General features: G+C 33.2%; 1 protein-coding gene across 3 annotated transcripts; it reads right to left on the bottom strand.

Annotated features, from left to right (window-relative positions):
* Positions 1–1,655: 1,655 nt before the first annotated feature.
* Positions 1,656–26,802, bottom strand: LOC135137788 (FMRFamide neuropeptides). Of its 3 annotated transcripts, none has more exons than XM_064067561.1 (2): positions 26,716–26,802; positions 1,656–2,450 (listed from the first exon to the last, which is right to left on the bottom strand). In XM_064067561.1, the coding sequence occupies exon 2, from the start codon at positions 2,441–2,443 to the stop codon at positions 1,829–1,831; it is 615 nt and encodes a 204-aa protein (XP_063923631.1). In that variant the 5' UTR covers positions 2,444–2,450; positions 26,716–26,802; the 3' UTR covers positions 1,656–1,828. The 3 variants fall into 3 exon arrangements, with proteins under 3 accessions (XP_063923631.1, XP_063923778.1, XP_063923700.1); XM_064067708.1 differs by lacking the exon at positions 26,716–26,802 and adding an exon at positions 14,769–14,832; XM_064067630.1 differs by lacking the exon at positions 26,716–26,802 and adding an exon at positions 14,805–14,832.
* Between the last annotated feature and the right edge of the window lie 440 nt (positions 26,803–27,242).

The raw sequence follows: 27,242 nt of genomic DNA, 5'->3' as shown, positions 1-27,242 counted from the left end.
ATTTTTTGACTTTTCGATTTCTCGATTTCTCGATTTTTTGATAATTCGATTTTTCGACTTTTCGGCTTTTTTTCGTTTTTCTAATTTTTCGTCTTCACAGTTTTGGAATTTTTCAATTTTTCCATTTTTCGGTTTTCAGGTTTCCAATATTTCGACTTTTCAATGTTTCGATTTTTCATTTCTTCAGTTCTCCGATTTTCCACTTTTTCGGTTTTTAATTTTTCGATTTTTCATTTTGGAATCAAAAAAATGGATATATTGCAGACTTATAAAATTGAAAAATCAAAAATGAAAATACGAAAAAGTTGATGAACTAAGTGAGAACTAAAAAGTGGAAATGCAGAACTTGAAAAATTGAGTAAAAGAAAAATTAAAAATCGAAAAACTACAAAATCTAAAAACGAAATATTGTAAAATCAAAACACTGAAAATCCAAGAAATTGGAAAATTGGATATTTGAGAAATCCAAAAATTGCAATATACATATTGAAAAATTTTGTAAACTGGAAAATCGAGGAAATGAAAAATCGTGAATCGAAAATTTGAAGAAATGAATAAACCAATAATTATAAAATCAAAAGAAACATTGAAAAAAGGAAACGAAAAATGGTGATATAATATCAAATCTAAAAACGAAATATTGTAAAATCAAAATATCGAAAATTAAAGAAATTGGAAAATCGCATAATTGAGAAATCCAAGATTGCAAAATTGAAAATTTTTATAAATTAGAAAATCGACGAACTAAAAAAATCGAAGATCGAAAATTTGTAGAAATACATAATCCAAGAATTATAAAATCGAAAGAAACATTGAAAAAAGGAAATGAAAAAACGAAAAATTGTAATATTTAGTATAATATCGAGAAAATGAAAATTAAAAAATCGGGAAAAAGAAACATAATAATCAAGAACTTGAATAATTGAGCAAAAAATTATGAAACCGAAACATTGAAAAATGGAAAAATTGAAAAATTAATGAAAATGAAAAAATGGAAAGAAGGTCGAAGATAAATAAATCCAGATTTAATACTTTTATGATAAATAACTGTTAGAACTTAAAATAAAGATAAAAATGTATGTGTAATGTAGTGTAATACTAATAATAACGGTACTGTATTCCCAAATTTTCGGGAAAATGAACTGAGTGGCTTCTGATTTAATCGATTCATTTTTTTTTTGAGTCACCCTGTACAAGTAATTCTAAAAACTGTAAGTACATTGATATACCACAACTCAAAATATTTTGCATATTTCAGACCGGTATTATTACATAAAATTTGAGGTGACGTCATCAATTTTTTAGGAGGGGATAAACGAATTTGCAAGATTTCAGAGCTTTCGGTTTTGCAGTTTCACAGTTAAATTGCAAAATATTATAAGACAATTTTGATTTTTTTTCCAAAAATCTGGATGTCTTGGGTGAAAACTCAACACGGATTCATACACCACAAGTGCAGGAGTATCACAATAAAATTTTGCTAAATAATAAAATAAATTCTTAGGTCATGAACCAACTAAAGACGAGGTTTCTATAAATGTTGAACGTCTCCTCTCGCCTATCTAAGTGAATTTTCTCGTAACCCTTACGTCGTACAATGAATGGAGTAGCTGATGTGTTTAAAAAAAGTGAATTTTTATTTTAATGCTCTTTATACAACAACAATATTTAATAATATAATATACCTAGTCTCCACTCAATATTTATTAACATATAATTTATAAAACATCACTTAAAGTAAACATTTAAAGTTATAATACTGCGGGTATCAGAATCCAGCCACATGAATCTTATTTTCAAATACGAATTAATAACATCAGCAACAACATTACACACTCCTATTATTCTTCATTTGCTCCTTCTTCAAAGTCGCCACGAGCTCAGTCAACAGGACAATCAGCGGCGATTCCTGCTTCTCAGGATCAGCGGTGGCGGCCATTTCGTTGTTCCTCCCAAACCTCAAAAAGTTGCTGTTCCTCCCGAACCTCAAAAAGTTGCTTCCGGCCCTCTTGTACTCGGGGTAGGTGTCCCTCTTGCTGCGCCTCCTGTCCTGCGACCCCTCCATGCTCCTCCCGAACCTCAAATGGAACTCGTTCTTGGCCCGCACAGGCCTCTCCTGGTCCCGCCCGAACCTCAAAAAGTCCTGCTTGCTGCGCCCGAACCGGATGAAGAAGTCGTTATTTTTGTCGATTTTGCCCGATCGAGTCGGTCGGGCGAAGTCCTCGTTGTAGTCCTCGTACTCCGAGTCGTACTTCCGGCCGCTTCGGCCGAAGCGCAGGAAGTTGTTGTTGTTGCGTCGATGGATTTCGAATTCGGTCTCGTCGGGGACGTCTTCAGGGTAGAGGTACGAGGAGTCGGGGTCGGAGAGGGGGTAGAGTTCTTCATTGTAGCTCCAGGTGAGGTGGATTAAGCATGTCGTGATTATGAGCGCAAGAGGAACCATCTCCGTTCTGAAAAATTAACCAACATGAATTTGCAGCCAACTGTGAACCAAAACGTTCTCGAAAACAGTAATTTACTTTCGGGAAAAATTTTAAATGATTATCGCGGCATAGTGACAATGCTCGAAAGTTTATAAGCAACAAAGACATTTTACTTTGTCTTGAATTTTCGGATACCTACTGCGAGACAGCGCGTAATTACAATTCTAATTATGTTCCTTCTTTTGATTACAGTCGATGTTGGTAATAAGTATTTTAATTGTATCTTTCCAACTTATCCTTCAAAGTACGTGACAAATTGTTTTAAATCTAGCACTTGACTACTTGAGAGCTTTATTTTAAATAAATAGAGCTGATTTTTAGCATTAGAAAGTTGGCAAACTTTTCCTCAAAGTGGAGGAAACATTTTATGCTTCCTCATCCTCTTACAAAGATAATTAAATAACAAATGCTCCCAGAGAGCGCTGTAAGTTTCGAATAATTTTAGTTAGTGGGGCAGGATTGGGTAGGAGCGAGTTCGGTCAAGTTACCAAGGCAATATTTTAATCTGGGAAATGTCCGCTCAAGCGTGTTTTTATTTTTTAAGCAACCGTTCCTTCCCAAAACGCTTTTAATTTACATAGAGATCTACTAAAAAGCAACAATTAACGTGGGTGAGTATGTTATGCCTATAGGAGTATTTTTGCACTACTTATTTTCTTTCAAAAGGGTCGTTTGAACGATAACTAAATTCCAAACAAGATTCGCTGTTGGTTTTTTTTGTAGTGCTTTTGAAGACAATTATCGTGCAATTTTTTGTCTGCATTAAGTTCCGTTAAACTGAAAGATAAAGTAACAATCCTGCATTATTTACGAGATGGAAGGAAATCTACTTTTTGTTATTTCAAACCTTTACGACGTAAAATCATATTTTAAATAATAAATTGAAACTACATTTAAAGATTTGTTGGATAAAACATGTTTACTACGAATTGCAATAACCGGATCACAATGCCGACGATCCAGACTTTTTTATTGCTCTGACTTCCGCTTGTTGAATAAAACGCTACATTTTATTTTGATTTTCGATGTTGTAATTCACATTTTGTTAATTATACAGTGTATATAGTATAACTTGTCTAGATCTAGGGGAGGCTCAGCATCCCCTAGCCTCCCACTAGCCACAGTCTTGTCTAGGGGTTATGAAATATCGAGAAAATATAGATAAGAAAAACAACTTGAAAGTATATAAGTTTATACATCGGAAGAATGTCACGTAGAAATGAGAGAATGAGTTCGTCCCCTCAAAACAGATGATCAACATTTTTACAAGGACACGTATATCGACTTGGATTGGTGCATTGTAATACTAAAAAATAACGATATTGTATTCCCAAAATTTTCTGGGAAAAATTCCTCTTTTGGAAAAGTTGTCTAAAAATTTACAAAAAAAATTCTAATACATAATTCTCGACGTGATAATTGCAAACATATAGCGTGTTTATTGTTCCGGAGTAGCTTTTTCGAAATATTCTGAACGAAATATCAAAATTTTTAAAACTTCTAAAAATCACCTGAAGCCGAAAGTTACTTCTAGAGGTCGAAGGATACATGAAAATGTCTTTGATTAATTTTCGGAAATGGCCGAAAAATGGTCAACATTTTTATAAGGAGGCAGTTCTTAAAAATTTTTCTTTTGGAAAATTTATCCAAAAATTAAAGAAACAAATCTTAGTAGATAGATCTCGATGTGTTGGATAGAAAAATATAGTGTTTTTGTTGTTCCGAAGCAACATTTTCGAAATATACCTAGCAAAATTAAATGTTTTCTAAAAATTGTAAAAATTGCTTTATTTCAATTGGGGATTCTCGAAAAAAGACAAAACTTATGGAAGAAATGAGAACGGAAGTAACTTCTAGAGGTCGAAAAACACAAGAAAATGTCTTTGGTTAATTTTCGAAAATAGTCAAAAAATGATAACATTTTTAGAATGCAGCAGTATTGAAAAATTTCTTCTTTGGAAAAGTTGTCTAAAAATTTACAAATAATTCTGATACATAAATAGATCTGAACCAAATGTCAATTTTTTTTTTTAAACTCAAAAATTGCTATTCAATTGGTGATTCTAAAAAAATGGTAAGAATTATCGAAGAAATGAGGACGAAACTAATTTTCAAAAATGTTCGAAAAATGGTCAAAATCTAAAACTTGCTCTTTAGGAAAAGTCTGAAATTTTATAAAAAATTCCAGTTGATAGATCTCGGCGTGCTGGTTTGAAGAGCAAAGCGTGTTTATTATCCGGGGTAGCTTTTTCGAAATATCCTAAGCGAAATGTCAAAATTATTGAAATTTCTATTTTTCAATCGATATAAATAGATCTTCTCTAGCTGATTCGAAAAATAAAGTGTGTTTATGGTTCCCGAACAAGGTTTTCGAAATATCTGTTGAAAAGTCAAATTTTTTCTAAAAGTTGCCTTATTTCAATTGGTGATACCCAAAAAATGACAAGAGTTATCGAAAAAATGAAGCCGTAAGTAAATTCTAGAGGTCGAAAAACACATGAAAATGTCTTTGGCTAATTTTCAAAAATTGTCAAAAAATGGCCAACATTTTTTTGATTTTGGCTAATGATATACCCTTCATGAAAAAGGAGGACGGGTGGGGGGGGGCTAGTACTTCGTAAGATACAACTGATTTTGACAAATGACATGCCCTCTAAGAAAAGAGAGGGTGGGTGGGCGGGGTTAGTAGACTGATAAGACTGATTTTGGCAAATGACATACCTTCTAAGAAAATAATAGGCGGGTGGGTGGGGCTAGTATTTGAAAAATTCCTGTTTTGGAAAAGTTGTCGAAAAGTTTATAAAAAATTCTAAGACATAGATCTCGACATGCTGATTCCAAAAATGTATTGTTTTTTCTTTCGTAGCGAGATGTTCCAAATATTCCAAAAATTAAAAAAAGAGGTCGAAATCCACAAAAAACTGTCTGCCTAATTTTCGAAAATAGTCAAAAAAATGATCAAAATTTTTATAAAGGGGCAATATTGAAAGATTTCACTTTTGAAAAAGTTGTAAATAAATCCACAAAAAAATCTGGTGTATAGAACTCGACGTGTTGGTTCGAAAAATATAACATACAAGATTGTCGAGATATTGGGTTGGAAAATTAAGTTTTTTTATAAAATTCTAAAAATTCACATTTTTCAATCAGCGATTCTCAAAAAATGACAAGAGTTATCGAAGAAATGAGACGAAAATAACTTCTAAAGCGCGAAATCCACAAGTAAATGTCTGTGGGAATTTTTCGAAAATAGTTGAAACTGGTGAAAATTTATATGAGCGAGTAGCATTGAAAAATTGAGCTTTTGGAAAAGTTGTCTAAAAATCCACAAAAAATTCTCGTGTAAAGATCATGTTGGTTCCTGATTTAATCAGTAAAATAAATTGACACATTCATTACATTTTTTGAGCCACCTGTATAAGCAAATCTAAAAAATATGAATGCAGTGATGAATCACAAGTAAGAACTCATCATATTTTGCACATTTCGGGTAGATTTAGGAATTTAACTCGTTACTATGGAAATTTGCAATTTAACACCTTTAAATTTCAGAAGTTTTTACAAAATTAATAGGGGCACAATCAATTTTGTCTTAACAAATACTCGGCCCGCCCACCCGCCCCCTATTTTCCCAGAGGATATAGCATTTGCCAAAATAAGACTTATGTTAGCAAGTACTAGTCCCGCCCTCTATTTTCTCAGAGGATATGTCGTTTGCCAAAATAAGACTTATATTAGCAAGTACTAGCCCCTCCCCCACCCGCTCTTTATTTTCTCAGAGGACTACTTGCTAGTACTTGCTAAGATAGGTCTTATTTTGATAAATGGCATATCCTCTGAGAAAATAGGGGCGGCTGAGCGGGGCTAGTACTTGCTCAGATAACACTGATTTTGGCAAGCGAAATACACTCTGAAAAAATTGAGGGCGGGTGGGTGGGGCTAGTACTTGCTAAGATAAAACTTATTTTGGCAAATGAGATACCTTCTAAGAAAAGAGAGGGTGGGTGGGGCTAGTATCTGCTAAGATAAAACTGATTTTTGCAAATAACATATCCCTAAGAAAAGAGAGGGTGGGTGGGCGGGGCTAGTACTTGCTAAGATAAGACTGATTTTGGCAAATAAGATACCTTCTAAGAAAAGAGAGGGTGGGCGGGCGGGGCTAGTATCTACCTAAGATAAAACTCATTTTTCTGAGACACTCTGTATAAGCAAATTTAAAAAATATTAATTATATATTAAAAATAAATCACAAGTATAAACTCATCATATTTGGTACATTTAAGATAGGGTTTATTCAGCAAAATTTTGAGGTTACGTCATCATTTTTTTAAGGGGGATGAGCAAATACATTTTGATCAAAACTTGACCATGCTTATGATAACTTTAAAACATCCGCCAGATTTCAAAGCATTCGTTTTGCAGATTCAAAAACCTGGACGTTTCGGGTAAAAACTCAACAAAAAACACAATCGGGAGTCATAAACTACATGTGTAGGTCTATGTTATTTTATATCATTTAAAACCCATTTACTATGTACAATTTTGGAGTGACGTCATCACATTATTGGTGGGGATGATTAGACAAATTTTGGTTGACAACAATCGGCCCAGTACTTTCGGAGATTATCTGTCTAATAAAAATCCGGACAGACGGCACACAGATGAACAGACATACCGACAAACGGACAGACAGACAGACAGACAGTCATGAACGCTCGAGAAAACGCGCTTACGCTCGGGAAGTAAAAAAAAATTTAAAATACGAGTGCAGCGAGCACATTTAGGTTTTATACAAAATTATTCGTCGATGTCTCTGAGAAGCTAAATTTTCATTTTATTTTATGTTTTCCCAGCGTTTCACAGATTGTAAAATGCGGAATTGCAGATTTTCTATTTCCGTCCACTCTGTATGTATTTTGAGGTCTCCCTGTTAATTTAATAAACCACCTAACCAATATAATTTTTAAATTTCATCATGTAACTCCAAGTATAAGTCCAAAAATCAAATTGTCAAGTTCAGGCCGACTTTTTGTATATTTTTGGTTTAACAAAAAAAATTCATTTATATTCATGATATACCGGGAGAGCAATAAAAACTACGATCAAATCTTCAAAAATCCATAGCTGTTTTTGATTGTGTTTTCATTGTGTTTGTTAAATTTCATTACAACTACTTCATGACCAAAACAGACATTTTCTTAAAAAATCGTGTTTATGTTGTGATGTATAGATTTGGAGAAAATCTGTTTCAATACAATACCGGGTGTCCCAGTGTATTTGTTCGACTTTAATACCGCGTGATCAAAAAGGATTGAGTCTGTTGGTAGTACTTTATAAACAAAAACGTGAACTTTTCTTTCGTTTATGTTGGCATAATGGAAGTAACTGAGTAGATATGTCAGTTGTAACATGTGATAAATTTAAGTCACATTTTGGATACATTTTATATATTAAAAATGTCAACAATCTGTCAATATTGACGTCTGACAACCGAAAATTATAGAAGATTCCACCTAAAAAGCCAGGTTTGCCAACAGAATCAGTCATTTTTGATCACGCGGTATTAGTTATGTAAAAAAGTAAAACTTTCAAATTTAGAAAGATTCATTAGTACAAACAAATCTATAATAAAAATATAACTTTTGTTTTTTTCGGAAATGATACTTTTAGTTTTCAATTGAGTAGAATAGGTTTTTTGAGTGCGTTAAATAGGATGTGTTTTTACACTCAACAAGTTGCAATCGTACTAAACGGTTCCATTTTAATAGCCCAAAATATACTATATTCTTTTTGAAAAGAAAAATTCCGAAAAAAAATTGTCAAAATACCACTTTAAGTATTTCGTTGTACTAATTAAACGTTCTAAATTTCCGATTTCTAACTATCCAAATAACTGGTCTATTTTTAAATTGAGCAGACAGACTGACCACCCGATAGATAGCATAATTATGAAATTTTATTCAAGTCTTCACTGTAACCAAGAAATGTACAAAAAAGCTTGTAAAATTTATAAATACCAAAATTGCTAGAAGACAAATCAGAACCTACGTTATACAGTCCTCTCTTTTCTTAGAGGGTATGTTATTTGCCAAAATCAGTTTTATCTTAGCAGGTACTATCCCCACCCACCCGCCCTCTCTTTCCTTAGAAGGAATGTCATTTGCCAAAATCAGTCTTATCTTAGCAGGTACTATCCCCGCCCACCCACCCTGTCTTTTCTTGGAAGGATCTCATTTACTAAAATTATTCTTATCTTAGCATGTACTAACCTCTCCCACTCACTCTCTCTTTTCTTAGAGGATATGTCATTTGCCAAAATTAGCGTTATCTTAGTAAGTACTAGCTTCGAGCGTAGTACTTGTTAGTACCTGCTAAGATAAGTCTTATTTTGGCAAACAACATATCCTCTGAGAAAACAGGGGCGGGTGGGCGGGGCTAGTACTTACTAAGATAGGACTGATTTTGGCAAATAACATATCCCTAAGAAAAGAGAGGGTGGGTGGGCGGAACTAGTACTTGCTCAGATAAGACTGATATCGGCCCTGTTAATCTGGTAAAAACTTGTTAAATTTAAAAGGTGTTAAATTGCATATTTCCATAATAACAGGTTAAATTCCTAAATCTGATTGGATATTTATTTTTTAACAACTCAGTCATTAATTTTTCTGAGACACCTGTATAAGCAAATTTAAAAAATATTAATTATATATTAAAAATAAATCTCAAGTATAGACTCATCATATTTTGTACATTTAAGATAGGATTTATTAAGCAAAATTTTGAGGTCACGTCATCAATTTTTTAAGGGGGATGAGAAAATACATTTTGATCAAAAATTGACCATGCTTATGATAACTTTAAAACATCCGCAAGATTTCAGAGCATTCGGTTTTGCAGATGCAAAATTAAATTGCAAAATGTTTTTATAATTTTGATTTATTTTTCCAAAAACCTGAACGTTTCGGGTAAAAACTCAACAAAAAACACAATCCGGAGTCATAAATTACATGTGTAGGTCTATGTTATTTTATATAATTTAAAACCCATTTGCTATGAACAATTTTGGAGTGACGTCATGACATTATTGGTGGGGATGATTAGACAAATTTTGGTTGACAACAATCGGCCCAGTACTTTCGGAGATTTTATCTGTCTAATAAAAATTCGGACAGAGGGCAGACAGACGAACAGACATACCGACAAACGGACAGACAGACAAACAGACAGTCATGAACGCTCGAGAAAACGCGCTTACGCTCGGGAAGTAAAAAAAATTTAAAATGCGAGTGCAGCGAGCACATTTAGGTGTCATACAAAATTATTCGTCGATGTTTCTGAGAAGCTAAACTTTCATTTTATTTTATGTTTTCCCAGCGTTTCACAGGTTGTTAAATGCGAAACTGCAGATTTTCTATTTGCGCCCACTCTGTATGTATTTTGAAGTCTCCCTGTTAATCTAATAAACCATCTAACCAATAATTTTTAAATTATATCATGTAATTCCAAATATAAGTCCAAAAATCAAATTGTCAAGATCAGGCCGATTTTTTGTATATTTTTGGTTTAACAAAAAAAAAATGATTTTTATTCATGATATACCGGGAAAGCAATAAAAACTACAATCAAATCTTCAAAAATCCATGGCTGTCTTTGATTGTGTTTTCATTGTGTTTGTTAAATTTCATTACAACTACTTCATGACCAAAACAGACATTTTCTTAAAAAATCGTGTTTATGTCGTGTATAGATTTGGAGAAAATCTGTTTCAGTACAATACCGGGTGTCCCAGTGTACTTGTTCGACTTTAATACCGTGCGATCAAAAATGATTGACTCTGTTGGTAGTACTTTGTAAACAAAAACGTGAACTTTTCTTTCGTTTATGTTGGCATAATGGAGGTAACTGAGTGACAGATATGTCAATCGTAACATGTGATAAATTTAAGTTATGTTTTGGATACATTTTACCGTCGTCTTCGTTGATTCACTATTAAAGTCTCTCCAATCCCTTAAATGTGACATGTGAGGGCGCATACGTCGGGAGGGAAAGGAATCTGTAATGTCGGCTAAATGCTGTCGTGGTCTGACTTTTTGACACAATTTGACATCATGTATTTCAGTTTTTACTTGAAAAAGAGGCAAAATTTCGGTACCGGCACCAAAGTCACAACGCCATGGGCGTGGATGGTCTGCAAAGGGATATGCAGTAGGAAAGTTTTTCTTTGAGGTGTTTACATTGTTATCGGAATGTGTCTCAGGAATTATGAAGCTGCATTCTGGATCACGTTTAGTACTTGCTGGGGAGCTTGAAGAAGTAGGTAGTGGTGACTTGGAACCATGGAGGAACAAAGTAGGAACAGAGCCGGGTTTAAGTCTTTTATTTGCATAATAACAACTTCTCTCAAAGTGTTTACCACAAATGTATAAATTATTTGCAATATTATCACCTGAAATGGTTTTAATGGCTATACATTTCCTTAGGTAAAAGACTCATGTGGGGGTACCTACTTGTAGCATTAAAAACCTTTTTGCACCACAACCTTTTGTTCACAGTGTTTGAAGGGAATCTGTGCATTATTTTGTGGTCTCTAGGATCCTTGATTACCTCACAAGCAGGCACAGAGCAATATTTTTTGGACATTTTGATAATATCAATTCAAGCACAAACTGTTTTGGCGCGTAACAAAACGGATTAATTACAGATTCCTGTAACTCCCGAAGGGAGTGACATCTTTTGATATTTTCCCTTTTGACAAGTCGGACGATTGTAATCAATTGGAGAGACTTTAATAGTGAATCAACGAAGACGACGCATTTTACATATTAAAAATGTCAACAATCTGTCAATCTTGACGTCTGACAACCGAAAATTATAGAAGATATCATAATACCAATTTCAACTAAAAAGCCAGGTTTGCCAACAGACTCAGTCATTTTTGATCACGCGGTATTAGTTATGTGAAAAAGTAAAACTTTCAAATTTAGAAAGAGTAATTAGTACAAACAAATCTATAATAAAAATATCACATTTGGTTTTTTCGGAAATGATATTTCTGTTTTTACTTCCCGAGCGTAAGCAAAGGAAGTATTGTAATCGAGTCCGTCGGTCGACTCTCTACTTTTACGTTTTCTCGATCTTTCATGACCCCTAGAAGACGAAGAAATAGGTCTCCCATTTCCGTCTGTCTGTCCGTCTGTCCGTCTGTCCGTCTGTCCGTCTGTCCGTCTGTCCGTCCGTCTGTCCGTCTGTCCGTCTGTCCGTCCGTCTGTCCGTCTGTCCGTCTGTTGTCCCGGATTTTTATTAGACAGATAATCTCCGAAAGTACTCGACCGATTGTTGTGAAATTTTGTACTTATATTAAGAATATCATGTAGATGGTAAAACGCTAACCAAAATTTGTCTAATCATCCCCACCACTAATGCGATGACGTCACTTCAAAATTGTACATAGTAAATGGGTTTTCAATTGTATAAAATAACATAGTCCTACACATGTAGTTTACAACTCTGAATCGACTTTTCACCCGAAACGTCCAGATTTTTGGAAAAAAAATCAAAATTATAAAACAATATTTTGAAATTTAATTTTTAATCTGCTAACCAGAATGCTTTGAAATGTTGCAGATGTTTTAAGGCTATAAAGAGCATCATAAATCTTTAGTCAAAAAATATTTACTTATCCCCTCCAAAAACTTGATGACGTCAGCTTAAAAGTTCGTGGAATAAATCATATCTAAAATGTACAAAATATGATGAGTCTGTACTTGTGATCTATCACTCCATTCATATTTTTTGGATTTGCATATACAGGGTGACTCAAAAAAATTAATGAATGCGTAAATATATTTTATTGATTTAATCAGGAACTACAAAACCGAATGCTCTGAAATCTTGCAGATGTTTTAAGGCTATAAAGAGCATCATAAATGTTTACTCAAAAAATATTTGCTTATCCCCTCCAAAAACTTGATGACGTCAGCTCAAAAGTTTGTGGAATAAATCATATCTAAAATGTACAAAATATGATGAGTCCGTACTTGTGATCTATCACTCCATTCATATTTTTTGGATTTCTATATACAGGGTGACTCCAAAAAATTAATGAATGCGTGAATATATTTTATTGAGTTAATCAAGAACTACAAAACCGAATGCTTTGAAATCTTGCAGATATTTTAAGGTTATAAAGAGCATCATAAATCTTTAGTCAGAATATAGTTGGTTATCCCCTCCAAAAACTTGTTGACGTCAGCTCAAAATTTGCCGAATAAATCCTATCTAGAATATACAAAATATGATGAGTCTGTACTTGTAATTTATCATTCCATTCATATTTTTTGAATTTGCATATACCGGGTAACTCAAAAAAAAAATATATGAAATCTACTGCGAAAAAAAACACAATAGGCATGCAGTCGTCACGTTTCCAACAGCGAGGGAAGTACTGGCTAAACTCTTTAGACCAATTTTTTAAATTGAGTAGAATAGGTTTTTTGAGTGCGTTATAGGATGTGTTTTTATACTCTCAACAAGTTACAATCGTACTAAACGTTCCATTTTAAGTACTAGGTGCGTGCAGCGTTGGCAATTTTACTTTTATAAAATTAATTAAGTTTTTTTCGTAATCTAATTCATCATGAATTTTTTTATTATTTTTTAGGACTCCCGAAATCCCCGTACATAACGTACTGAAGAGTTAATTTTTCAGACATCCGATATCGAATTTCTCATCTTTTAACATATCATATTCTCATTAGCTTCCGAAATTTTATATCCATAGTTTATTTTTGACATTCTGATGCGACGCTGCCACGTTATTCAAATTTTCTTTAATTTTTTAGCAATCACAAAAAAATCATAATAATTATACAAACAATCAGTGCGTTATTGTTACAAGTGGGAAGTAAAAAATGTAACCAGAGATAACTTGTGACAATCGATATCTGGATGCGGAAATCTGGCACTAATTAGATAATATAATGCACTGTAATTACGGAAATTGATTATTACGCTGTCACCCCTGTGTATTAGTAGATGAAACAAATATAAAATAAAACAAACAATTATAGCGAAACTTCGTATTATAATAATGCCATGTGTCCAACACGGAACATAAAACCCAAAGCCATAAAGTGATAATTTGACGAAATGGTGTGGTTATTAAATCCAACCGCCCATATGAAGTCATATAAGTGATTAACAGTCATGTAAAAACCCAAAAATGCGTTTTTCTTTGTTAGAAAAATAAATAATCAGAATGTAGTCAATCATAAATTTAATTGGATTATTCAGTACGATATTTCTTTTTGAGAAATCTTATTAGAAATTGAGATGTGACCCGAGACGAGCGCTGTGCATTTCTTTGTCCCGATATCATAACATTAATAAAGGTTGAACTTTAATACCATCCCACTCACACTAAAATAACGAATGGAAACAAGAATACAAGGAGTAACTATGTAATAGAAGTTCTATTGTTAAATATATAAATTGTTTACACTGAAATCCTGTTACCCTCGAGGCGTCGAAACTTTTTTATAATGACGTCATCGAATGTATGGTGGGGATAACACAAATTTAGTTAATTCAGCCTAGATCCCCACAAATTAAAAATAAACAAAAAATAGATCACGCCGGCATTAATTAATAATATCATTTACTCTTTATAAACTGTTTTCTGAGATAACCGTGAAATTTTAATTAGTGTCGCTTCTCAAACTGCTCCACTTTAACCGTAAACACAGCAAAATCCAAACATTTTTTCCCAAAGCGCTGTTCAGCTTTTGAAGTTTACAATCGTAATATAGTGACTTAAAATATCATGTTTGCCTACACCGAGTCGCAAGTGATAAAAAATGTAGCCATATGAACTTGGTTTCGGGGTAAACTTTCGTTACAAAACTGACATGTCGTAAACTAGACAACCGAATATGAAAAGTTTCTCGCAATTTTTAAAATTCATTAGTGAGTGGTTGTTCGACCTCGCAACTTCCCCTAAACCTCCAAGACTGACTAATCGTAAAATAATTTCTGTGCACGTCGTGCTTTAAGCGAAACGTAAATCCAGCTAAATTTAATCGAAGAACAGCTACATTCGTCGCATGAAATATCCGAGACCCTTTTTCGATCCACACTTTTATAAATAACTAATATTTCAAGTGCTCTTGTCAAGCCAATAATTTTAATATTTATGTCCCGCCCGTTTGAAGCCGGATAAATTATATTCCCGGCATGCAGACGTGCTGCAAACACAGATAAATAATCATTAAAAAGTGCACCACAAACTTAAAAATGACGGGCGTTATAAGCCCAGACACACACGTTTCGCCCCGTCCACCATCCGTCCCGAGCGGCACACCCTCGACTTTTTTCACCGAGTGCTGCAATTCCATACACGTCCCAATTAAAACTTGTTTCTACAAAGCTGGCTGCCTAATCCCGCGATAAATCTTGGCAAGTTTGATCTCGCCGCTAAGTTCATAGCTGTGACGATTTTCGCGCGTCCCGCCCATGCATGATTTTAAATATTTGCTTTGTAAAGAGGGTCGAGCATTTTCCCGCGAAACCTTTTACCACGTTACAGCATTATCCCCCGGTGCATGTTTATGCTTGGTGTTCGCGCTTAATGCCGAAAAAGTTTTCGGGAAATTTATAAAAGTTTCCAGTCAACACTATAAACACGAACGTAATTGATATATGACAGGATCGTCCTCGCCAAAGAGACGGAAAGATTCCCGGTGCGTAGCAACGTCAACTTAATATCTCCTGTTGTATGTATCTCACGCTTAACCTTAGCGCGGACACGGGAGCCTGATAAATCGACGCTGCAAAAAGATATAATTGACCTCCATATAACTGATTTCGCTGCATTCTGTTTCAGCGAAGAGCGCTGAGTTAATTACTCAGTTTCAAAACGTAACTCAATTCCAAGTGGACGATAAAACGCGATACCGCGCGAGTAATTAGGGGCGCTATCGATGCATGCGAACACTGAAAAGTGAAAATTTCCACAAAGCGGCATTAACGTATTTTTTATTGAAACGAATTACAATCACCGTTTTCTCTACAACCACATTTTTGGGCTTTGCTGTGTCACTGTTCTTGAATCTTTGACCCCTGTACTCAGTGGTTGGAAGTAATTCATTACTGTAATTCAAATTCTTTTTCAAGCAATGAGTAATTGTAACGAATTACTTTTTTTGAGTAATTCAGTCACTTTTACAATTATTTTTTTGGTTATAAAGCTTTGCAGGTTAATGAGAATATGATATGTTAAAATATAGGATGTTATATATATATAAAAACCAAAAAGAAACACTCTGTATACTCGAAAATTTATTGCATGCTACTCAAAAAAACAGTACAACTTTAGTCTCACACCTCCAATAATTTTTGGTTTTTATAAGCTTCTTTTGCACATTTCATCGCTACAGTGTAATTATGAAGACAAAGACAAAGTTAAAAAATTATGTCATATACCGGGTGGCCACTTTATGTGTTCCGCCTTAAAATACCTCAGTTATTTGGAAAGATAGAAACCAAAGAAACCGAAATTTAAAACGTTTAATAAGCACAACAAAATATTTATAGAGGTATTTTGTCACCTCTCCTTTTTCGGAAATGACATTAAATTGTATTGTATTAAAACATCTTTCCTCCAAAACTTTACACAACACAACATAAAAACGATTTTTTAAAGAAAATATTTATTTTAACCACGAAATAATTGCAATGAAATTTAACAAACACGTTGAAAACTACTATTTGGAAAAATATTGAGAGCGCAGTCAAAAACACCCATCTATTTTTGAAGGTTTGTCTTTGATCGTTGCAGTCTCACTCATCGCAAAACAAAGACGAAAATTCGACTAAAACAAAGTTCAAAAAATGTTGAGTGGTTTTTATTGCTCTCCCGGTATATCATGAATAAAATCATTTTGTTAATCCAAAAATATACAAAAAATCTAGACTAAACATTTATTCTTTTCTCATTTTACAGTCTATGAAACGCTGAGAAAACATTAAATAAAATGAAAAATTTAGCTTCCCAACGAGATTGAGGAATAATTTTGAATAAGCGAAGGAAGTGTTGTAATCGACAAATGATATCCCAGAGTACAGGGCCGATTGTTGTCAAATTTTGTATTTATATTAGGAATATCTTGTAGACGGCAAAACGATAACCAAAATTTGTCTAATTATTCCCGCCAATAATGTGACGACATCACTTCAAAATTGTATATAGAAAATGGATTTTAAATTGTATAAAATAACATAGTCCTATGTAGTCTATGACTTCGTGTTGAGTTTTTATCCGAAATGTCCAGATTTTTGGAAAAAAAGAATCAAAATCATAAAACAACATTTTGCAATTTAATTTTGAATCTGGAAAAGTGCTTTGAAATCTTGCAAATGTTTAAGTTATGATAAGCATAGTAAATTTTTAATCAAAATATATTTGCTCATCCCCCCTAAAAAATTGAAAACGTGATCTCAAAATTTTACCGGATAAGATACTGTTTTTGGCAAATGACATATCTTTCAAGAAAATAAGGGCGGGTGGGCGGGGCTAGTATTTTATAAGGTATGATTGATTTTAACACTTTTGATATCTTCGACCATTTTTCAACAATTTTCGAAAATTAACAAAGACAAAATTTACGATTGGGGCTTTTTTTACTTTTTTCACATTCTAGATTCTATTAGTTTCCACTCCCACTCCATAAAACAATATTATTAGCCCCGCCCACCCACCCTGCCTTCATTTCAGTGATTAATTTTATCCGGTGTGAATGAAATGAATGATCTTATACAGAGCAGAAATAAAATTACTCTTTAGAATGAGAAGAGTGGGGGTGGCAGGGTTAGTACTTGCTAAGATAAAACTGATTTTGGCAAATGACATACCCCCCAAGAAAAGAGAGGGCGGGTGGGCGGGGCTAGGATCAGTCATATCTTGATTTTGACATTTTCGACTATTTTTCAACCATTTTCGAAATTGAGCTAGACATTTTCTTGTAGATTTTGACGTCCAGAATTCATTTTCGGCTTTGTTTTTCGGAAATTGCTACCGTGTTTCCAGTATCGCCAAGTGAAATATGGCAATTTTTACAATGTTTTTAAAATTCCATTTAACTCATGTCAAGTGCACGAAATAAGAAATAAATTTTGTGAGAAATAACGGAAAATTGAAGAATTCCAAAACTGGAATGATGAAAAATTGAGAACTCGAAAAACTGAAAAATCGAAACATACAAAGATTGGAAAATTGAAAAATCGAAGAGCCTAAAAGTCGAAAAACCGGGAAATCGAAAAATCAAAACATCGAAAAATGAAAAAACTGAAACATCGAGAAATCAAAATATCGGGAAATCGAAAACTCAAAAATTCGAATAACGAACAATTTAGAAATCAAATCAGGCCAAAATTGAAAAATCCAAAAGTTATAAATTGAAAAATTTAAAAATTTACATCAAAAATGTCGGCAAATGGAAAAATAAAAAAAATAAAAAATCAGAAAATCGAGAAATTGAACAATTAAGAAATTAAAACATCGAAATTTCGATAAATGGAAAATAAAAAAATTGAAGAATCGATTTTCCATTTTTCCATTTTCGAATCTTTCGGTTTCTCGACTTTTCGATTTTTTCTTTTATATAATTTTTCGTTATCTCAGTTTATCGATTCTTCAATTTTTTGATTTATCGATTGATGGATTTTTCGATATTTGAGTTTTCGGATTTTTTAATTTCTCGATTCTCCACTTTTTTGATATTTTAATTTTTAAACTTTAGATTTTTCGATTTCTCGATTTCTCGATTTCTCGATTTTTCGACTTTTCAGTTTTTCGATTTTTCAGTTTTATAATGACAAAAGAACATAGCGTTTTTTTTCCTTTTTTTGCAACCTAGATTATATTACTTTCCACTCCCACTCCACAGAAGAACACAGTTAGCCCCGCCCACCCACCCTTCCTCCATTTCAGTGATTAATTTTGTCCGGTTTGAATGAAATGAATAAATCTTATACTGAACTTATAAAATTGGTCGTTAGAATGAGAAGAGCAGGTGGGCGGAGTTAGCAGTTGCTGATTTTGGCAAATAACATACCTTCTAAAAAAATAATGGGCGGGGCTAGTGTTTCATAAGATAAATCTGATTTTCACACTTTTCATTTTTCAAACATTTTCGAAAAATAGCTAAGACATTTTCTTCTAGATACCGACTTTCAGGAGCTATTTTCGGCTTCGTTTCTTCAGAAATTCCTACCGTTTTTTCAAAATCGATAACTGAAATATGGCTGATTGTGACACCTTGGGGAATTTTTCTAAATTCTCATTTACTGGATAGCTGTATTTTGCTGAAAATTGCAGCGCATTTCCTTCAGTAATCTTCCAAATTATTATGAAAATTTCCAATTCCCATTTTTCTCCACCAAAAAATGTTTTCTTTTTTTTCATATCCAAGGTTATTATATCTTGACGTGCTGATTCCAAAAATATAGCGTGTTTAGAATAACCGGGCAATATTTTCGAAATATTTGGAGCGAAATCCGATTATTTTGAAATTTTTAAAAATTAATTCGCAAAATCGAAACTTATAATTTTTTGAAAAATCCGGATTTATTCTTCGATCAATTTTTTGATATTAGAATTTTTCGTTTTTCCTTTTCTTCGATTTTAAATTAAAATCACAATTTCTCGTTGATTCATTTTCTTTCATTTTCAGTTTTTCAATTTTTCAATTTTACAATTTTTAATTTTTGGATTTTTCAGTTTCGCGTTGTTTATTTTTCGATTTTTCAATTTGATTTTAGTTTTTTGTATTCCCGATTTTTCATTTCCATTTTCTCGACTTCATATCAATTTTTCCTTTTTACAGTTTCTTTATTTTTACAATGCTTTTTGGATTCGATATTTCTAAACTTGAAAAATCCAACCACCGACCCCTCGTGAGAAAATAAATAAATTGTTCAACAAGGAATTTAGAAGACATTAAGCTGGTGGTAAGTAAACATACCAGACGTGAGAACTGTATTTAAAAAGCAAAATTATCGATGCTCCGCACTCTCGCACAAGCTCCACCTTAATAAATCATTTCATTAGCCCGAAGAAGAGGAAAGGCGTTTACAATTATTATATCTGATTGTGTCCAGTTTATATGATTTTTTACTATTTAAGTGTAAATGCTGACGGCAGTCGTTTTCAAAAAATAATAAAATTTAAGATAATTAAAAATTTCATTAAAAAAATGTGTAATCATAAAATCCAACTTCGATCTTAGAACTAGAAGAATGAATGATTAAAACGGAAGAGGGGTGGGTGGGCGGGGGGAGAAGCATTTTTTATTTTATTTCAAATCTTAGATTCTACGGCTTGTCAAAACAGAATTCAATTTCCATTTTACAGTAAATAAAATAAGTCAGTGAAGTGAAGAAAGGAGGTGGGAGGGGCTAAGTTTAGCTTTTGCCAAAGTCGCCCTTATCTTAGCAGATTCTAACCCCGCCCGCCCGCCCTCTCTTTTCTTAGAGGGTATGTGACTTGCCAAAATTAGTTTTATCTTAGCATGTACTAGGCCCGCCCACCCGCCCTCTATCTTCTTAGAGGGCATGTGATTTGCCAAAATCAGTCTTACCTTAGCAAGTACTAACAAAAAAATTTAAAACTGAAGAAACGAAAAATTGAAAAATTCAAAAATTGGAAAATCGAAAAACTGAAAAATTTTAAAATGGAAACTCAAAGAGTCTCATATCTCAAAAACGAAAAAACACAATAAAATTAAAATTAAAAAATTGCAAATCAAAAAATTGAAGAAAGGAGAAACTGAAAAAATTAAAATTGAAAAAACAAAAAAATACATTTTCAACTGTTTTTCAACCATTTTCGAAATTGAGCTAGACATTTTCTTGTAGATTTCGACATCCAGAATTCATTTTCGGCTCTGTTTTTTGGAAATTGCTACCGTGTTTCCAATATTGCCAAGTGAAATATGGCAATTTTTACAATGTTTTTAAAATTGCACTTAATTCATGTCAAGTGCACGAAATAAGAAATCAATTTTGTAGGAAATAGTTTAACAAAAAAGCATAGCGGTTTTTTTTCCTTTTTTTTACAGCCTAGATTATATTACTTTCCGCTCCCACTCCACTGAAGAACACAATTAACCCCGCCCACCCACCCTCCGTCCATTTCAGTGATTAATTTTATCCGGTTTGAATGAAATGAATAAATCTTATACTAAAGAGAAATAAAATTAGTCGTTAGAATGAGAAGAGCAGGTGGGCGGAGTTAGCAGTTACTAAGAAAAGACTAATTTTGGCAAATAACATACCTTCTAAAAAAATAATGGGCGGGTGGGCGGGGCTAGTGTTTCATAAGATAAAACTAATTTTCACAATTTTCATTTTTCAAACATTTTCGAAAAATAGCTAGACATTTTCTTGTAGAAACCGACTTTGAGGAGCTATTTTCGGCTTCGTTTCTTCAGAAATTCCTACCGCTTTTTCAAAATCGATAACTGAAATATGGCTGGTTGTGACACCTTGGGGAGTTTTTCTAAATTCTCATTTACTGGATATCTGTATTTTGCTCAAAATTGCAGCGCATTTCCTTCAGTAATCTTCCTAATTATTATGAAAATTTCGGCTCAATTTTCGACTAATTTCATATCCAAGGTTATACATCTTGACGTGCTGATTCCAAAAATATAGCGTGTTTAGGATCACAGGGCAATATTTTCGAAATATTCGGAGTGAAATCCGACTTTTTGAAATTTTTAAAAATTAATTCGCAAAATTGAATCTTACAATTTTTTTTAAAATCCGGATTTATTTACCTTCGATCAATTTTTTGGTATTAGAATTTTTCGTTTTTCCTTTTCTTCGATATTAAATTTTCCGTATCACAATTTTTCGTTTTTTCATTTTCAGTTTTTCAATTTTTCGATTTTACAATTTTTCATTTTTGGATTTTTGAGTTTCTCGTTTTTTATTTTTTGATTTTTCAATTTGATTCTTGTTTTTCCTATTCCCGATTTTTTCATTTTCATTTTCTCGATTTCATATCAATTTTTCTTTTTTACAGTTTCTTTATTTTTTCAATGTTTTTTTGATTTGATATTTCTAAACTTGAAAAATCGAAGCACCGATCCCTCATGAGAAAATAAATAAATTGTTCAACAAGGAATTTAGAAGGCATTAAGCTGGTGGTAAGTAAACACACCAGACCTGAGAAGTGTATTTAAAAAGCAAAATTATCGATGCTCCGCCCTCTCGCACAAGCCCCACCTTAATAAATCATTTCATTGGTCCGAAGAAAAGGAAAGGCGTTTACAACCATTGTATCTGATTGTATTCAGTTAACATGATTTTTTACTATTTAAGTATAATTTTTTTATTTTATTTCAATTTCCATTTTACAGTAAATAAAATAAGTCAGTGAAGTGAAGAAAGGAGATGGGAGGGGCTAAGTTTAGCTTTTGCAAAAGTCGCCCTTATCTTAGCAGATTCTAGCCCCGCCCGCCTACCCTCTTTTTTCTTAGAGGGTAGGTCATTTGTGTTGTCATTTTACAGATACTAACCCCGCTCACCCGCCTACTCTTTTCTTAGAAGGATCTCATTTGCCAAAATAAGTCTTATCTTGGCAGGTACTAGCCCCGCCCACCCACCCTCTCTTTTCTTAGAGGGTATGTGATTTGCCAAAATCAGTCTTACCTTAGCAAGTACTAACAAAAAAATTAAAAACTGAAGAAACGAAAAATTGAAAAATCCAAAAAGTGAGAAATTAAAACCTGAAAACTCGAGAAATTGCAAACACAAAAATTGCAAACTCTGAAAGCTGAAACATCCAAAAATTGGAAAATCGAAAAACTGAAAAATTTTGAAATGAAAACTCAAAGAATTGCATATCTTCAAAACGAAAAACAAAAAAAATTAAAAAAATTGCAAATCGAAAAATTGAGGAAAGGAGAAACTGAAAAAATTAAAAATGAAAAAACAAAAAAATAAAATGGAAACCTGAAAAATCGATAAGTGAAAAAATAACGAAAATAAAAAACCGAAAAATTGCACAATATATAAATTGAGAAAATCAAAAGTAGAAAAATTGAAAATTTTAAACTCGAACTCGAAAAACTGCAAATCGAAAAAAAATTGCAGAATTGAAAAATTCAAACAATTGCAGCAATTACTTAAAAAATGCGTGAAAATGTCCGTTTAAAGTAGGCTAAAGCTTTTTCAAATTTATAATTTTTTTTATTCAAAAGCGCACACTAGACGTAAATATGAATTAAGAAGTTCTCTGGAATTAAGTTTGTTAATTCGAAATATATTTTTACGTATTTAAGATAGGACTAAATCAGATTTGGCTGTCAGACCTTGCCCTATCTGGACCCGGTAGCACGCATTTACAGATCAAACACATTGACACACCAAACACCCAACTTATTAAATCTGGTGCCCTCAATCTGGCCCTATTGACAAACCAAGTCCCTTAATCCCACTAAACAAAGTACATTCTAAATAAAATAATCAGCATTTGTTTTCGTCCCCTGTATGACAGCTGCCAGATTACGCCTTCATTCAGACCCAACAAGTGATCCGTGAGGGAAACCGCTCATCGAAACTTTACGAAAACCATATTTAGTTAGCATTCTATTACCAGCCTAGGTACTTATCTTTTAATTAAAAATTTCCCTTGTTTGAATTTAAATTAAACACGAAAGTAAAACTACGACAAGCCTGCGATCATTTCGTGGAAATATTAAGAATAATTCAGTGAACGCGATCCTTTACGCTATCCGAGAGTTTCGGAGGGTTTCATTAACACCCACTTCGGCTCGTTTGCCGCGAAATATGTCAAAAAGTTGCGCTTTAGTAAATGGAAAGCAGCTTGGAAATATTTTGACAGGTTATGTAAATAAAGCGAGGAATTCGTGCGTGTAGTCACCTACGCTGGCGGATTGTATTCGAATAATATAAGTATAATTAACATACTTATATTATTTTTTCTGAAAAGACAATTTTTCAAACTACTTAAATGAAACTAAATTTCATAAAATAAATAAAAAACCAGTGCAAGATTCAAACTTCGTGGAAGCTTAAATTAGAATTCTAATTGTTTCCGCTGTCCTCAGACGACATTAAAAATGAACGCCGAAACTGAAATACCTTAAAACATTTAAATCCAGATCGTGTAGCCATTTTATTAAGCTCCGGTAGCACGAACACCTAAATAATAAATGCGTTATCCTGATAAAGTCGTTAAAACGTTAACCGATATTTTTCGATCTAGCATTATTTCTTAATTTCTGTTTCGCTAAAACCAGGAACAAGTTGACCCAACTCAAGCAAAATTTGAAGGAAAGTTCGCACAGCCTGGATGAAAATTTTCTGATAATTGGGGCGTCGTTACAATAACATCGAACGTTTTATTAGCCGGAGTGGACGTTGTCTCCGGTATAATTGAAGGCGTGTCCTCGAGTTCTTCCCCAAGAAAATTTCCCTTATTTCGTAAAAATGTAGCCCGGTTTGAATAAAATAGTTAACCCTTCGCAAATCTAAATTAATTCCAAATTATTACAATTTCTCTTCGAGTTCCTCTTCAGAATCCACAATTGCGTTATAAATTCTCAGTATAACCCTTGAGATTAACTTGTAACCCTATTTATCTAGCGAAGAGAGCGGCAACATTGAAACGAATCCGGTTTCCGAATAAAATGCATTATTACTCCGTTCGGTACTGCGACAAAGTGTCTAAACAGTTGACTTTATTAATGAATTCAATTTATCCGTGGTGAGTCAACACGAATCCTTACGTTTGCGTCTGCATATAATCAACGGTGTTTGTAATTCGTATATTTGTTCAACCCCAAAAACAATAATTGCCTGTCTTCGAGTGGAAAAATCAAGACGAGTTAAATAAAGCCCTGTGTGTTTATAGCGGTATTTACATAGCTAGTGCCGTAAACGCCACGATAATTTCACTTATTTTTACGAAACAACAAAATATAAAGTTGGCAAACAGCGGTTGAAATTAAAAGAAATTTATAAAAGATGAAGTAAGGTAGCTCGGGGCGGTTGGAGCAAACAAATGAAACGTTAACGAGAGACGAAGTGCATTTGTTTATTAGAATGTTGCTGACGTAAGCTTAATTGATTCGGAAAAGACGTCATTATTATTTATAAATAAGATAAAATTGGTTTGTTTAAACGGAAAATGTTTGCGTGGATGTTACGTTTATGGCCATTACAAGGACCGCTTTATGTCCGTGTTTAACTTTGCATAATACCTTAACGTACGGTATAACAGACGACTTGTGAGAAGCAATCTAAATTTGTTATTTTCCCCGAGGGGAATTAAGGACGTAAACTTCATGACAGTGATCAAATTTTCACGTAACAAATATAATAAAATCGAAATTGTTGGAGATTTTTGTGGATAAATGGTGGAGGCGCCGGGTTTAACAACAATTTTTAAAAAAGTTGGACAAATGGTGGATGCGCCGGGTTTAGAATCTTAAAATTACTGTTTCTACTACTTTAAAAAAATGTATCTATAATGGTAAATAAATTTGCGACGGTACGTTTTGCTTTTAGTTAAAGACGTTTGCACATAAAATGTAGAATGCACTTTAATTAAAAACTGGTGGTTTTTGTGGATTTTTTCGCTCTATTATTATTCAGAGATGAAAGCTTTTTTATTAGATTTTGAACTAAGAACGAGTTTTCGCAATGTTTAAATTAATTTGAGTTTTGAGAGGATCATAAAACTGGAACATAAAAAATAGAAGATTTAGCAAAAGCTTTATTCTATAATTTTGCGAAAAAAAATGTCAACAGAGAACTTTCTCTGATTTTACAAAATAAACTAGCATTTTCGTATTTTCCAAGTTCCGAAACGTCGACAAGGCGTAAATTCGTCGATTCTGTTACATACTTCCATTAGCTAAAGCTCGGATAATCAAAAGACAACTTTTTCGCGATCCTTATTGTGATTCATCAAGAATCCTGTGTGGAGTCGAAATATTAAAAAAAACTAAAATGAAAAAAGTTTCATTCCACATAATAAACGAGTCACAAAATTAAAAAATACATGCAACCAAAATGTAATTTCCTTGTTGTTCTCTTTCAACGCCCACTGAAATTTTCTCAGCGACTGATAAAATATACAAAAAAAAAAGATAAAACCGCCGGGGTTTTTCAACATAATTGAAGTTGACAGAAGTCTACAACGTTTCTAAAAATCGTCGTAGATTTTTTAATTAACCTTTTTTGTAGTTTACAACTATAATTAAAAAATATTTAAAACCCTCTTTTATGCTTTTGTCACAATTGTAAAATAAAAAAAAATTAAATGAGTTTGTTTAACAATAAATTAGCTTTTGAGAAAGCTTGCTGAAATTATCCTTTGTATTTGTTTAATTTAAACAAAGTTCTTAAGTAATTTCACGTTAAAACGTAGTTGTGCTTGTTTATAAAGAACACACTATCTCGATTAATAAATAACATAAACTTTGGTATTATGCTGAGTAATGTACACATTTTTTATTAATTCTATTACAACATCGATTAACTTCAATGGAGCAGCCTAAAGCGATTATCTGTCCATTATGTTCCGAAATTTGGAAATTTGAGCTCATAAAATATAGCCGGAAAGTGAACTTAAAAACACTTTGTGTGGGAAAAACTAATTTGTTATGCTTTCTTAAAAATACAGATTGCGATAGAATTTCCCGAAAATTTCCATTAAAATATTATAATGTTCCCGAGGTATCGCATTTCCAATATACATTTCGTGCGATTAGCGGTGGCTTTTCCGAAATAAAAAATCTTCGTTCGAATTTAGTGAACAATCAAAGCCTTTGAAGCAAAACCCCGTCTAAACTAGTGTCAAAGGATTTAATTAAACCCGATCGATCATTTATGAAAAAATCGTTGAAAATAAATTGAAAACTCAAGGTATTAAAGTGAATTTCGAAGCAGGTCAATAAAGCCTAATCAGGCTTGAAATAACCGCGGAGTGCATAGATGCCGGACTAGAACGAAATATTTATGATCGTGGTTTCCTTTTAATTTATGTTCTTCACGTTTTGTTTTCGCTTAAAATCGTGTTGCATTTAAAACTGCCATTACTGGGTGATGAATTCGCAAAATGACACAGAATTTGTCGAAAAATGGTCGAAAAAGTGCGTTCAACGATTAATTATTAAGCGACAAGTACACAGGCTCTACTTACAAAATTTGTTATCCTCTGGTTCACTCCAGAGCACAACTGGTTGCAGATCAACAGGCGTTTCAGGATGTTGGTGTTGGGGGATACGCTTTATCCTTTCAAGGCGCCTACATATGATGGAGGGGGTTCTGCCACCACCATTGGCCGCTCCCACGATCTCTCTATACCCATGAATAATTACACACAATTTTGATTTATATTTTGGCAAAACTAGCCATTATAAGTTTGTGTTTCGCGTCTTCTTAATTGACCACGACGAAGAACTAACAAGCTCATTAAGGCGGTTTGAGTTTCATGCATGTGTAACACAATTCCCTGCGAAAATCATTTTTATGCGTCAGTCTGGTTTAAGGCGAGAAGTGTTGGGCTTCCTCTTGACAATGTTGTCTCTGGTAAAAAATTGTTTGCGAGGTAATCAAATACGCGGAAGATGGGTTTGAGGGGTTTATGGATGCGTTGGTGGTTGGGGTTGGGTCAATCATTAAACAGACTTAAGAAATTAATTGTGGAATGCAATTTCTTTTGTGCAG

The sequence above is a fragment of the Zophobas morio genome, unplaced genomic scaffold (assembly GCF_036711695.1).
Source record: "Zophobas morio isolate AGI-343-1 ecotype UQ-CSIRO unplaced genomic scaffold, CSIRO_AGI_Zmor_V1 ptg000002l, whole genome shotgun sequence".
NCBI lineage: Eukaryota > Metazoa > Arthropoda > Insecta > Coleoptera > Tenebrionidae > Zophobas > Zophobas morio.
This window is presented reverse-complemented; position numbering and strand designations above follow the sequence as displayed.

What these genes read in the sequence shown, in the direction of transcription:
- LOC135137788 (XM_064067561.1), bottom strand. Translation starts at nt 2,443, where the DNA reads ATGGTTCCTCTTGCGCTCATAATCACGACATGCTTAATCCACCTCACC.